Genomic DNA, 15,059 nt, shown 5'->3' with positions numbered 1-15,059 from the left:
CTGGGGGGCAGCGTTTCAGAATTCACCAGGTCTTACTTAGGAGTTTGCACCTCCTTCTGCTCCTTGGCAGCTTGCAGACACGGCTGAACCACTTCCAGCAGCTTAATCAGAACATTCAGGATGCCGCTCGTCTCCACAATCCGGGCACACGGCAGCTTCAGCTCCTGACCAGACAAAACGTTAGGATCACCAGTTACTCTTACATCAAACGAGAAGACATTATCAAACGTAATACAGTACAGCCTTACCGGACTTTTCAAATGAGGTTGGTTTCTGGTTATTTGTCATTAACAGCTTAAATGTGTTACTATTCTGAAGCTTTCACGTCACACTCACTGCGGTATTACAACAATATATTACAACATATAAAACACACATTATTAATACCCTACTGACTAAGTGACTTTGCCACCAATGAAAAAAATTTAGAGATTTCCCTTTTAAGTGTATTACATAAATTACATACACACCAATTTAAATAGAGTGGGTGTATTTGTTTTTTGGGAGAAAAATGAAAGAATACATAACTGCAGCTGTTTTTTTAGGCAAAAGGTCACCATATTTTACACTCGCGTTATGTATTCTTGCGTGCTGAAATCCAGGCGTCTGTAAAATACTGTAATACGTTACTAGATTCATCGGTCATCATAAAGGAAAATACTATTATTTTTCCTCATCGGTTTCTTAAATACTATCCTAAAATTTTAAAGAAACTTTTCAATTATGCTGAAATCCCTTGCACTAATTTTTCCACCATTCATCATAATGACCTCATTCCCTCAAATTCTGTAATATCATGTTTTTCCTTCAACCCATAAACACTGAAAGCAGCTCAGGAAACATCTAGAATGCACAAGAGGCAGGAGGAGAATAAATTAGCTCATAACATTTTGAGTATTTTACCTGGAAGTCTATGGAAAATACCATGTTCCTAAATAAAGCTGGCTTCTAAATTTCTTCTCACTTGCTCCAATTTTGAGCATCCCCTTACGAAAAAATTACTGCAGTTTTTTCTAAAGTAATACTGCAGTTTTTTGGACATGAAAAAACTGCAATACTGCACTTTTACTGCAGTATTACTGCACATTTACTGCACTTTTACTGCAGTATTACTGCACATTTACTGCACTTTTACTGCAGTATTACTGCACATTTACTGCACTTTTTTTTTTATACTGCAAACCTACAGTTGTACTTCAGAGTACTGTAGCTTTATTGCATTTGTACTTCCGTACAAAAATAACTGCAGTACAACTGCAGTACAGTGAAGTACAAATGCAGTAAAAGTGCAGTAAATGTGAAGTAATACTGCAGTAAAAGTGCAGTATTGCAGTTTTTTCATGTCCAAAAAACTGCAGTATTACTTCAGAAAAACTGCAGTATTTTTTTTGTAAGGGTCAATTTGGCCGCCATTACACCAAATGGGGTAACGGTGCATTTGGTCATCCACCTGGAGTTTCATGGGCAAATTCACAATTGAGGTTATGAAAATTTCGGCTTCTTCACGTGATCACAGTGTCTGAACACACAGAAACATGGAATGATATGGCAGATATGAACCATGTAGTCTGCATCTCCTCCTCCTTTCTAATAAAAGGAAATGCCAACATATTATCTGACTTTGACGCAGCTGTACCTATCTGGGAACACTGTGTAAATTTCCATTTACTTTGTAAATACTTTTGTATAGTTGTGTTAATTTCCATAAATGTTGCTTAATTTCAGCTGCAGTATTACAAAAGCAATGATTGTCTTACTATGGCATTGGCTTTATCTGGGTTTCAATGTGGGCTCATGGAGTTCATGGAGCAGTGCAATGACATGTGGATCATTTCCCAATCCACGTCAAATGTGTTAAAATAGGAAATTTTTGGACACCAAGCTTAGTTTTTAAATTTTTTTTTCATTTTTTGAGAGTATCAGCCACCTTCTATCAAGTCACAGGTATATATTATAAATGTCATTTTCCCCCCAAATGTTATTTCTTTAAGTTTATGGTAACTGATCTTAAGAAATACCCGTGAGCTGGGCTGCTCTGCAGAATGGGGAGTCAGGGCATGAGTGTAAGGGTGTACAAGCAGAGGAGAGACATCAATTGCCCCAGGCGGCACTTCAGAAGGGGCGGCACTTTGCCGCCCCAAGCGTTTTTTTTTTGTTTTTTTTGAAGCGGAGGAGAGAGAGAGGGGCACCGAGTGGTTTTCGCTTAGCCGCTCGGCGCCCCTCTCTCTCTCCTCTGCGGCGAGTTTCCCTGTTCGGTCTCTGTGCCGGCTTGTAATGCAGAGCGCCGGAAGTGACGTGAATTTCCGGCGCTCAGCATTACAAGCCGGCACCGTGGCAGCACAGGGAGACTCGCCGCAGGACTGTTTAAGGGTAAGTACCGGTGGGGGGCGGGTAGATAATGCCGCCCCCCCTCGGCGGGGGGCGGCATTTTAAACTTCGCCCCAGGCGGCGTTAAGTCTTCGGCCGGCCCTGATCTTGTCCCAACGACATGGCAATGGCTCTCAGCATCTGATCTTCCTCTGATATACTCAAGTCCTGCAGAGCAACAACAGATACCCGTGAGCTGGGCTGCTCTGCAGAATGGGGAGTCAGGGCATGAGTGTAAGGGTGTACAAGCAGAGGAGAGACATCAAGAACCCGGTGGAGCTCGGGAACGCTGGAGTAGAATGGGGAAGAGGGAAGCTACTGCAGCTCGGCCAGGGGAACCAATCTTTCAATGACAGGGAGACGGGCCAACCTTTTCTACTCTGGCTACTGCCCCTCTTCAAATTTTAGTCAGTTGTCTATGACTTGACTAGGACCGCCTGCACTATCACACGCGTGTGCTACATCTAACCTGTATAGCGGCACGGAGAAGCCTGCGGTAGAAAGGGGAAAGGAATGGACGACAGGGAAGGAGATGTGATGAGGATACAGGAGGGAAGCAGAACCGGACCACACTCATGTGAAGGGTTGGGGGGGGAATAAGTTGAGGAAACGTTCACCCTGCACACTTACCCGTACAACTCCACCAATGAGAGGAGGAGGGTGGGTGAGGAGGTACTCTGTGGCTTGCTCCATGGTACTGGTGTTAAGCAAAGCTTCCATGGCATGTTCCCGCGTGAATCCCGTATCAATGAGCTATAGAGAGACGATTGTATGGTTAGGAGACGGCATTCAGTCTAATCAGCAGAAGCAGCATGCTGACAACACTTGTTCCAATTTCAGCTGACAGCTACAATGTAAAAGGTTTACTTAAGGCCAAGATTGCCGCAGACAAGAAAATAAAGTACTATTCCCACCTGCTGAAGTTGTTGCTGGTTCACTTGAGGCTCTCGCCTCGCTCCACTTTCGTCTTGCTGACCCTCTTCTTCCCGACTACCCTCACGCTCTTTGCTCATCCGCTCACGAATCACTGGCTCCCCTCGCAGTATGTGGCATAAGATAGCTAGCATGGACTCAGCCATACGACCACCATATACTTTTAAAGGTTTTCTATTCCAAAGGTTCTTGATGCAGGTGAAGGCTGCCTGTAAGCGACAAAATATGGAATACTGTTAGGTACACTGATCACAGCCAAACAAAGATTCCAAGGCGCAGGTAGATACCATATCCCAACAGCAGCAGGAAAGGTGTAATTTTTACCTTTTGCGTGACTACAAGGAAGCGCAATGAGCTGAACTGAGGGTAGTTCTGTCCTCCGGGTAACTTGGTTGGTGGCAGGGAGTGAGGAGACTCCAGGACTGTGGTAGGATTTACCATCTTTTCCACCAGCATAAGCCAAGCATCCAGGAATTCGCCCGTGCCATCCGGCAGATCAGAGTGTTCCAAGCCCTCCGACACCGGCACTCTGCCACCCATAGAGAGGGCCCAGTTAAAGGTTCTAAATTTTAAAACAAATGTGTTAGAGTGAAAGTGTACGTTGTTCTAGTTTTTCAAAATGATGCTTCCAGATGTTTCATATGGACATTAAATCAAGGAACATTCTATTAACAAGTATAAAAGTAGTCACTGTGTTGGGAATGTATTGGCCAATTACACTAATGGAAACATACTTTTTCACCATTTACGTTCTAAAAATCAGCCAGTAGCAGGTAGAAGTCAGGTGCATGATGGGAAATGTGACGTTGAAGTATATGAAAACAAAAACATGTAACTTCCCCATTTGGAACGTGTTAAAGCAAAATATATTTCTGAGGCCTCGGAAAGTCTTTGTTCTGTCTCCCGTGAGTCGCTACAGGTAGCAGGCGGCTCACTTACTCAAAGAGAGCGTTGTGTCCACCGGAGCAGAGGAATTTCTGCAGCATAAGATGATACGGATATTTCCTCTCGTCAAACAACATGGGAGAGGTGAAGCCAACGGAGCAGATAAAAAAGGTTAACCTGAACAACACAGATGTACAATGTTAGACAAATCAAATTTAAAGAGACATCTTATATTTACCAGCCTATTACTATTTCTAATTAACCAAATCACCACCCAAAATCCAACATCCTTCAGTTAAGAGATTAATACAAAGCAAGCTTGTCACTTGTGAACGAGACCCGTGTAGCACAAACCTGAACCTGGGAGTTGGTGTGTATGGAGGAGGCTGCCACGAAAGTCCCTTCGTCAGTAACTTTGTGAGTGCGGACGCCGTAGAGCGCGCGGCTGGGGTCGGGGCTGTGGTGGTGCTGGCTGCATGGTGACTTCGCCTTTGGCGCACAGGAGACCCAACACAGAGTTTGACCAGTAGGCCAAAAAGTTCAGCCAGGGCACGACCGAGCCGCGAAGATGCTAAAAAAATAAAAACATAAATATGAATAAATAAATCAAAATAAAAATGATGTTATATTGTGCTCTACATATTAGATTTCTGCTTAAGGTTCATATCCATGCTTCTGTTAGTGTACTCTACTTATTGGCAAGTATAGCAGGTACAAGCTTTATGAACTATTTGAAGGTTCATCAAGATCAGCCCTATCATACCCAGCATGTATTTTTATAAACTTATAAAAAAAAAAAAAAAATCTAAATCGATACGTAATTTAATAAACTACTTCCATGTAAAACATATTTTATAAATACCTGATAATAATGGTTTAATCTGTTTGATTCTGGCAGCCATTGCTGGGGTGATCTTTGGTTTCCCCTTGGGGTCCGACGCGCTGGGTTCATCTGTTTCCATGGGCGCCAACGCATCCCCATCAAGTCCAATACCTTCTAGTAAGCCGGTGGCTTCCTCACCGACAGCACTCACCTCGGGTTCACCTTCTGTAACACAGATACGATGGCTTATACATATAGAGTATACACTATACACTATATTAAAATATGCACTTCTGCATAAAATATTTAACTTTTTATACAAGAAATATAGTGAAAGTCATCCATGAAACCATGCAACAATATTGTAGATGCCTAATATCCAAGACAACTGTGCATAGATGTCTTAAAGAAATACTTATTATACCCTGGATATGTGGCCTTGTGTATAAAATATTTTACTTAAATATGTTACTTAATTGCCATATGTCATGGCACCGGGCCAGGTTTGAACCAGAAACATCTCAGAATGAGTTTAAGAAGTGTAAGAAAACATACCTGCCCTCTTTGTTCCCTGGGGCAAGGCACTTGCTGCCTTCTCCTCTTTGGGAGCCAACTTCTGCATGTCTGCCTGACCAAACTCACAGCCAGGTGGCAAGCTGTCAAAAAAAGTACAAGGTTGGTAAGTAAATGGCAGAACCTCGACTCAAATGTAGATTTCTGACCACAAACACTATGAAAAGCAAACAGTTCTGGGTATGGGAAACAGAAGAATCACATGCGCGTACCTGTTAGGAGTACAGAGAGACAGCAAAACAGTGCTTTCCCAAACAAGAGAGCAGTACAGCTGACTCAGCTTATTCAGAACATTGAGACCCAGTTGAGAACCCCACTGGTTGACAGAGATGGCACGGATCTCACTCTGTGGAGAAGAAAAGAAATATGGCAATTAAGAGCACGCAAAAGCAACACTGCTGCCTCGGAAAACATGAAAACAAAATGTTTAGACCCACCCGGTCGGGGCCCTTACCTGTCCCACTCTGCACGTGTGTACAAACATCATGATATATGCATGGGCTGCAGTTAATGCGTGGAGTAGGGGGGTAGCCTGAGCAGACAGAGTGGCATCTGCTACATTTCCAGCACATGCCAGCTCCCTTAACAGCACTGAGCCACCGGGGGCCTCAATAGGCCGATGCAATGGGTCCAGCGAGGAAAGAATGGAGTCCAGCTGGAGAAGCCCTTCTTGGAGAACCTTAGGCTCATGAGACAGAGTCTAGAAAGAGGGGAGATGTTGTCTATTAACAGTCCTGGAACTTCTGCTTGTATTTATTTTCTGGCCATTAACAAAAAACAGAACTACCGAGAATATAAACATCAAAGACATTGTCCAGCTAGCCTGCCCATAATATAGTACTGGGCTGACAGGTTGCCCAAGTATTACAGCATTTTGTGGCAGTACAGCTATGCTATAGACACTCGTTCGTAGATTTGGACCAGTATTTTTTGGGGGTTTTTTTTTCTCTTTTAGGAGAACCCTCGCTGGGTCATCCAGCACAATGATTTTTAGCTACAACCCCATTGGCTGCAAGTAGGCTAGGATTTCTAGACATTTCTGCAGGTGGTCCAGATTGATCTGTCTGAGTCAATCAAGGCTTGGTGTTTAACAACCACGTATTAGAATAAATGGAAACAAATGTTACTTACCAATATTGATTTGCAGACACCTGCCACAGCTTGGCAGGCAGCAGAGGTAGGGAAGTCAATAGGTAGATTAGGCAGACCAAGGATGGTGACCAGAGGCAGGAGACCCTTCTGACTCACAAACTCCTGACAGTGATCGTCCGTTGTGTTATTACTTAGAATGGATTCCACAAATTTCATCTGTGAATTGGTAAGTTTTTCAAGTCATTTGGAAAATTCACAGATATGAGTAGCTTCGCATAAAATTTTACTGAAACATTATTTAAAAATATTTGGTCCAATATTGTACCAAAATGGTTAAAATCAGGGTTGTAAATTTGTGGGCTATAATCGGGAGCCCTTGAGCCCTGCGCTCTTACACATCGGCTCTATTACACTATTTCTAAACTCACCACGTTGAGAATATAATCCATCAGAGGAATCGGGATTCTCTCTTCAGTTCCCACAACACTATGAGAGAAAAGGCAAGTTAACATATGAGGTCCAGCAAGAGCTTAAGAATAAAAATTCAAGTTTATTAGATATGAGTCTCTTATTATAAATTATCTTAGTTTAACCCAGATTAATAACAGATTAATGTCTGATATGAAGTCTGGAACAAAGTTTACAGGTCACAACTCCAGAGCTAGCAGCACACATGGTAAACTTACTGCGGACTTGGCTCAACTTCGCTCTGTTGGTTTGCAGTGAAGCTCTGCATTGCTTGAACCTCCTCTTCGTCCTCGTCCTCGCTTAGAAGCCTCTTCGGCCGCGTGGTTCGAACGTGGTGGAGGAGCTGTGGCCGTGCCGTCAGCTTTCTGAATTGATGGCTTCTGACAAATATACTTCGGGTCCCTACCAAGATTGCATATTTCTTCTAAAAAAAAAAAAAAAGAATGATTCAAAAAAGACTGAAGACATGCATGCCCAGTATCCATGACTATGAGTCAATTTGTTAATCTCCAACAAAACAGACGCAAATCCAAATGGTTAAACACTTAAGAGGATCTAGAAAATGGCAAAGGGAAACCCGAATGTTCCAAGTCTGTGCAAGAACATAAAACAATCAATATTTAAACAAGTCGATAACCCCCTGCTAGGAAGCGCCCTACAAACCCCACCGGGACATGCAAACACCTTACCTTAATAATAGCGGTGGTAGCATCGGTTTTTAGTGTGGGCTGGTGCCTCATCAGTTCATCGACAGCACTGCCCAGGTTAGAGGCTGTATCGCCTGCAGGAGACCGGAGAGAGGTCAAAGCTGGAAGAGACCACGGGCCTCTTAATCCCTCGGCTAGAGACCTGAAGAGCACTGATCTATGCTGCATGCAGGTCTCTTCAGCAGGGGTTAGAGGAGGGTTATGGAATTTTGGGGGGTGCCATTGACAGCTCATTCTGGTTAGGGGGCAAACATGTGGAAACAAATGGGAAACACTGGAGCTGCTAAATGGAAACACCAGTTAACTGAACAAAAGGTATTTTAAGCCAAGAAACCTTAATGCATAAGAATAAGTAAAGACCGTCCAAATGAGCACCACGTCTCCCATCAAGGAAAACCAGAATCAGGATTATAAAACCAGAAAGGGTCAGTAATCTATCACAAAACATGCACAATGAGTAGGGGGGACAGCCTGCATATGCAAAACAAACATCCAAGGTGTCGTGGTCTACGAGTCGTTAAATAGTCCTTTTGTCATGGAAGAATTTGGTCAGTCTTTTCTGCAACGCCGGTTGGTCAGCGTAGTCTTACCTAGAGGGTCTGAGCTCCTCCGCCTCCTCATGGCAGGGAGGTAATCGGGTGAAAGCAATACTTTGAAAAGCCGTTCAAAAGGTTGACATTGCACATAGGACTGCAACCCCCGGGCATTTAGACACAGGGCACTGAAGACATTGGGCAGAGAGCCTAGAACTTCCCTGGTTGCCGGAACCTGCAACAAAAAAAAACTGAAAACTTAATGCTGAAGGATATCAGTGTTTGGCCCAATTTGTTGCCAACAAGTTTTTCTTTACTAAATCTTGTATTTTATGATATGCATTACAATTAAACAAAAAGTTATTTAACCAACGGGTTTTTATGGTCACCGATATAAAATTTGATAGCACACAAGTATTTTCATCAGGTTATTAGATATAATTAAAAAACATGTTGTCATGTTGGTCACTCTTGGGGCAGATAAAATACAGCTGAACTGGGCAGCTTGATATTCTGATGACTCTGAAGTTTAATGACTTACATCTTTGATAAGGAGAGCATGAAGCATCACATCTGTTAAGCCATTGTCCTGAAGAGAAGACAGTAAAGACGGCTCTTGGAACACAAACACTGTTACTACTTCAGTAGCTACAGAAAGAACACAAAAATCAAGAGTCAGTCAAACGGCACAAATAGTCTGGGTCAATATCCACTACAGTTCTCATTAAATGAAGCAAGTATGCTATTTTTATTTGAAACACATAGCGATTCCATCCCAAACAGTTCTCAAGCTACAGGTTTCACGCTGAACCAAACTGATGACCACATCCCAATGTATAATATCACTGCTTACACATTTATCTATAGTCCTGAATCTTCCCAGCAGAGGGGCTTACAGTTCAGCTCCATTGTTTTATTGGAACGGCTAGCAGCGTTACTCACTGATAAAGCACTAAATTCACAAATAATAAAAAAGGTGCAGGACCTGGGTTTACTTACCAAGTAAGAAGAGGGAAGGGCCGTAGTACTCGGCATTGCTGATTATGTGTTTCAGGGATGTGGGAAGAGTTCCATCCATCACTGAAAATAATATGATGTTAGTGATGCATAAGCAATAAGTGTGCCAACAGATGTACAGAATAATTTTGATGTAGATGGGGGTTCCAATGAGTTTATATTTACACACATACGGTTTCATGGTCAGTTTATGTCATGCACTAATTTGTCAACCATTTTATGAAGACCTACCATGACGAATACCATCTGAGAAGGCTGGATCCTGAATTGCCTTCTTCAAGAAATTCAGCATAGACTTCAAGAGAGCTGCTCTCTGGGGAATGCACTGCACTCCTGCAACATCAAATACAATCAGAAATGAAGTAAATGCACTTTGGGGGCCCTTATTTAGGCAGAAAAAATAAAATAAAAAAAACAGGAACTTAAAAGTCCGGTCAGTTACCTGAGCGGGTAGACCCTACACTCCCAGTGCTGAAGCTTGTACCAGGAGGACGCGAATCTGCAGAAGTGGAAGGTCCAGGACTGGCCTCCATTGCCACATCAGTAACTAAAATCAAGTAGAATGTAAACTTCAGGTACTTCTCAATCTCAGAACTTTGTAGATATTTTAAACATATTAAAACATGCTTTTCTCTATTGGGGTTAATCAGAAAAAATTAATCAGGTCTTGCAATACGAATGTTAAAAGAGGAACTACAGTGATTCTTGTAAGCTAAAACAAAAGCCTCAAACTCTCCAAGAAGTATTCAAGGATAAAAAAATGAAAAGGCTTTAAATGTCTTACCTTCCATATCTGTCTCCATCTCTTGACCCTCCTGAACAGTGCTAGGGCGTTGGTTTCTTGGTTTGATGACAAATGGGGACTCTTTCCTACACAGGTCAACTTCATGCTACAATTGAAAAGGCACACTGGCTATAAGAAAGACTAACTTGGTGTCCTAACAAGAGATCTACTACTTATACTGTGCTAAACACAGAAGTTATAACTAAAGCAAAAGGAGGAACATTAGGAATCTAAATATTTCCTGATTGTAGTTAAACGTCAATCAGGACAAGTTTTACTTTACTCATTTGTCAGGGGGAGTTTAATTCTGGCGTGTGACACAAAAAGAGGTATCAAGTGGGCTAGTGTCTTGCCAATGAAACATTTTTTAAAGCATGGTCTTTTGATTAAAATCCAAGCTTTAGAACACTGCAGAACATTAACTGAAACAGGGTTTGAAAAGACCATGGAATCCAAAGGACTTTAATATAACGCATGAGCAAAGCCTTAGATGAGAAGTGTTAACCCTTGAAAAAAACTGTTGTGAACTCACCTCTAATCTGTAAATAAATATGGTCAGACCACTGCGGGACTGAAAGGCTGCCATGTCCAAGTTTGTAATGAGGTCAACAACTCTCACAGCTCGCGTCACAAATGTGATCTGGTCCTGCTCGTCACCAAGGAACTTGATCACCTGAGATGTACAAAGATACATATATATATATTTTTCAGCATAGAGAAATGTGGAGAGCTATGGCCACAACGGCACATCTAAAGGATCTTTCGACTCAAGCCTTGCTATGAATACCTTGCACATACTACAAGTTTACCCTGAAAAAGCCAGCAATACGGAAATGGTAGGTTAGCATAAAACATTCCCACCGGCATACCTTTAGAAGTGCTTCCATCATGCCACAGGAAACCAGCGCTTCTCCGCCAGCGTCATAGCTGGCCAAGTGATACAAAAAGGAAAAGAGGGCAGTGGCAAACTGGTGTGGGTATGGATCCATGGTTGGGTCTACAAAAAGAAAAAAAATCCTATGAAAACAAAGCTCTTTCACTAACAGTTCTCACTTTTTGTTTCTGTTAAATGTGATTTATACAATAAGAGGCTAATCTATAAAATGGAGGGTATAAAATCAGGTATAAAATGAGGTCCCTACTCACCAATCATGGCCTGAATACAGTTACGGACTAAAACAGGGAGGAAGCCATGGTAGGAGGCAGTGCCAGTACAGTCTATGATGTGCAGAGTATGACATCATATATCATCACTTTTCTCATACCTGTATGAAGGAGAGCGGGGACCTCCTAAGGGTGGGGCCTGGGATGAAAGCTCCGCTTGCTCCATGTAAGGAATGCTGGGGCACTTTTTGGGTGGACAGAGGTTAAAACAAGACGTCTCTATATGCCCCTAAATATAAAGTAAAAAATGATTTAAAGGTGGGGTATATGCCGTAAGTAGGCACAGGGTGTACTGAGTGGGTGGCCATACATGAAAATGGGCTGCGGTGGGCGTGGCCTCCACAAGACCACACCCACTCACCACCTATGGTGCATGCGGGAAGTTTCAAAATTCAGGAACTGTTTAAAAATTCATGCAACATGGTACACACCCAGGAGTTCTGCGGATACGCCCTGGAGGATCAAAAGAGCCGTATGTGACGTGACCATTTTGTTAAGTAAGTGATGTAGAAGTTTGAGATGGTTTTGTGACAGTTTTTAACCTTTTGCTATCGGGAGGTCAGTATGCTATAGGCAACTGCCCCCCCCCCCCCCCGTTTCCTGTTATGAAACAAAGTATAGATAAGAAACGCATTGTTACAAATACCGTAAATAAAACCGCTGAACGAATTTCTGATTAACCGCAAGGTCATCTATGGAGTCCCCCGTGCTTTGCCTGCTCGCCCCATCAGGCTGGCAGGGTAAATAAAGGGGTAGTAATACCCAGAATTGTTTCTAAGGGTACCAGGACTTTGGGTAACAAGGCTCTGGCCAAAAGATACATACATGGATAAAAAATATAGAAAAGTCCCCTTACTTGTGGTCATACGAGAAGATCATGAGAACATCCATTGAAGAGGACTAATGACAAAGGTTAACACAAGTTGTTAAACTGTTTTGTCCTTTTATTCTTCTTCTTTTGCAGGTGGTTATAGTCAACAATTACCAAATGCAAGCGCACTGGGGAAAATATTCACAGCCTTGCCTCTTGGAAACCCGATTTACCAAATACTGGAGCTCAAATTAGCTCTATATGTCGATTTTCCGGGGAATATGAACCCGGGGGTGGTGGTTACCTGTGCGGACGACATTGAGCTGTACAGCGGCGGGGATTTCCAAGTAAGATTTGACCGAAACGGGATTATTGCTTTAGCTCATCCATCAACGCTAAGCATAGGTACCACTCATGGAATATAGAACCTGCGCATCTTACCTACATAAGCCTTCCATTCAAAAGATGTGGCAATCAGGAGCCGTAAACACCCGAGGAGATTGTTCAGGTCCTCATCTCGCCTCGGAAGTGGTTTATACGGATAGTTTGTTTTACATGGATCACGGGACAGCTAAATTGTTGACTGGATTCTTCCAAGAATTGGGGGACGTTGGGTGTGAGATTGACGCATACGGGGACTTTTTACAGGCCCTCGGCCCCAACGCTACTTTGGAGTACCGCTAACGTTTCGAAGGCAGAATCCAAATTAATCGAAGTCCGAAAAAAGATCTACTTTCTCCTGCGAGGAACACCTTTTACGGTGATAGCGTTGAATAAGTCAAAGTTCTACCACGTAGGAACCATGGAAGAATATATCTATCACTTAACTGATGACCCCGTCCTCGGGGCCGAACTTGGGTTTCAGTCCAGCGTTTTTAGCATCTTTCCAGATCGAGATGAAAACGGGAAAGTATGCGTCATTCAAAGCGTACTGGATACAAAGACCCGTGTCTTGCCGTGTTCCATGATTGAATATTCCAGGCTAGGTCCTGATGTTTCTGTGGGCGAATACTGCATCGTAAGTAACTTGTGTATAAACTGCGGATCCAACATACCTGACAAAACCTTCCTTAGTTCGATAAGTTTGATGATCGACGGGCAACCAATGTACGCAACCATCCTCTTTGGTACAGAAGATGACTTGAAAAAGAACGTGGCTTCCTTGGCCGACCTGAAATCTCTCCAGATATTTGGAAGGAACTTCTTGGAATGTTTGGAGGTCTGGGGCCTTGGAAGTTCCGATCGTTTGTTTTCCGGAGACGAGAAGTCCCTGAGTCTGTGGAACGCCAGGATCTTCCCCGGGTGCGTCACGTTACAAAAGTCTGTGGAGGTAGCTCTGGAAATGCTTCAGGGTTTGCACGGCCAACCGTCGGCGAGTGTTGATGGCATTAAGAGGCTATCGATCGAGGAAATTTTGGCGTACAAAGACGTAAAGGACATGCTGAATTACAGAAAAATGCTTTCCAAGGAAATCGCGTCTGAAGGACAAAAAGAAATGCTGGATGCCTGATCTGCTCACCCGTTTCAAACATTTAAAGTATAATGGTCTATTTTTAAAAAGTTTTATGCTGTTCAATAAATATATATAATTATATTAATATTAAATCATAAAAAAAAGATTGACTTTTGATCTGTATAGGGTATGTAAGGCATTTTATATTTGGGTTATGAAATCTATTGGTATCTAAATATATATATATATATATATATATATATATATACAAATTGTGTTTATTTAATTGTATTTTTTTGCACATTGATTTAAACAACTAATAAAGAAATGTAAATGTTACAATTTATAGGAATTTTATAGGACGTTCTGTCTGGAGTTCCACCATTTGCAGAATATCTGGTAAAAGGTTTAGGTGCCCTTTATTCCAATGAACTACCTTTTTTTTTATCTTTATGCTGCCAGTCGGGTAATATATGCTCAAACCAGTGGCGGATCTACCGGGGTCGCAGGGGTCGCGACTGCGACGGGGCTTGGCGGCAGGGGGGCCCAAGCCAAGGGGCCGCCCGAAATCTTTTTTAAGTTTTTTATTTTTTTTTTTTATAAGGCAGGGGCGTCCAACATGCGGCCCACGGGCCAAATGCGGCCCGCGAGACCTCGAGGTGCGGCCCGCGTAAGATCGGCAGCCAGGGCAACCGATCTTACACGAGCCGCACCTCAAGCCCTGCTACTTACTTGTGGGAGGGTCTTCTGGACAGCACAGAGGAAGCGGAGTTCACGAGACATCCTACTTCCTCTGTGCTTTAGCAGAGAAGGCAGAGGGAGGCCGCGCCCCCTGCTGAAGTCTGTGAGCGGCATCGAGGGAGCTGCAGTGCAGGTAAGGGGGTGGGAAGGGTGTTTGAATGAGTGTGTGTGATTGAGGGAATGAATCTGTGAATTAATGATTATATGAATAAATGAGTGTGTGTGTGTGTGTGTGTGTGTGATAGCATGGATGTGTAAGTGCTGGAACCTAGGCATGATGGGACTGTGATTGCTGTTAGCAATCACACTCCTATCATGCCAAGTAAGCCAGTACATGCTGAAACCTGGCCAGCTGCCCCCCTTGTGTAGTGATGCTGCCAGCAGTATGGGGTCTGCACTTACAGCCACCCTGTACCAGCATGTACTGGCTGACTTGGCATGATAGGAGTGTGATTGCTAACAGCAATCACAGTCCCATAATGCCTAGGTTCCAGCATTTACTGGATGGATGTGTAAGTGCTGGAACCTAGGCATGATGGGACTGTGATTGCTGTTAGCAATCACACTCCTATCATGCCAAGTCAGCCAGTACATGCTGAAACCTGGCTAGCTGCCCCCCTTGTGTATTGATGCTGCCAGCAGTATGGGGTCTGCACATCACTTACAGCCATCCTGTACCAGCGTGTATTGGCTGACTTGGCATGATAG

At 43.1% G+C, this 15,059-nt stretch overlaps 1 protein-coding gene and 1 pseudogene across 1 annotated transcript in view; one reads left to right on the top strand and one right to left on the bottom strand.

Annotated features, from left to right (window-relative positions):
• LOC149285354 (E3 ubiquitin-protein ligase HUWE1-like) overlaps window positions 1-11,419 on the bottom strand; it is a gene marked incomplete at its 5' end in the record, with an annotated part of 41,966 nt that extends 30,547 nt beyond the window's left edge. The window contains 25 exon segments of the mRNA XM_089495322.1: window positions 36-164; window positions 2,019-2,035; window positions 2,469-2,535; window positions 2,998-3,120; window positions 3,282-3,509; window positions 3,625-3,862; window positions 4,240-4,362; window positions 4,540-4,756; window positions 5,048-5,233; window positions 5,564-5,664; window positions 5,794-5,927; window positions 6,036-6,281; window positions 6,713-6,889; window positions 7,102-7,159; window positions 7,360-7,442; window positions 7,444-7,565; window positions 7,824-7,922; window positions 8,439-8,616; window positions 8,923-9,029; window positions 9,381-9,461; window positions 9,630-9,731; window positions 10,183-10,288; window positions 10,715-10,855; window positions 11,052-11,179; window positions 11,329-11,419. Coding sequence (XP_089351448.1) covers window positions 36-164; window positions 2,019-2,035; window positions 2,469-2,535; window positions 2,998-3,120; window positions 3,282-3,509; window positions 3,625-3,862; window positions 4,240-4,362; window positions 4,540-4,756; window positions 5,048-5,233; window positions 5,564-5,664; window positions 5,794-5,927; window positions 6,036-6,281; window positions 6,713-6,889; window positions 7,102-7,159; window positions 7,360-7,442; window positions 7,444-7,565; window positions 7,824-7,922; window positions 8,439-8,616; window positions 8,923-9,029; window positions 9,381-9,461; window positions 9,630-9,731; window positions 10,183-10,288; window positions 10,715-10,855; window positions 11,052-11,179; window positions 11,329-11,419 — 3,282 coding nt within the window.
• A 347-nt stretch (window positions 11,420-11,766) lies between these two features.
• On the top strand, window positions 11,767-13,667 carry LOC149285353 (fucose-1-phosphate guanylyltransferase-like; annotated as a pseudogene).
• The last annotated feature ends 1,392 nt before the right edge of the window (window positions 13,668-15,059 follow it).

Source organism: Sceloporus occidentalis, unplaced genomic scaffold, assembly GCF_023333645.1.
Source record: "Sceloporus occidentalis isolate IW3139 unplaced genomic scaffold, rSceOcc1.0.p SCAF_79, whole genome shotgun sequence".
NCBI classification, from domain to species: domain Eukaryota; kingdom Metazoa; phylum Chordata; class Lepidosauria; order Squamata; family Phrynosomatidae; genus Sceloporus; species Sceloporus occidentalis.
The sequence above is the reverse complement of the archived record's forward strand: the minus strand, read 5'-3'. Positions and strand labels throughout refer to the sequence as shown.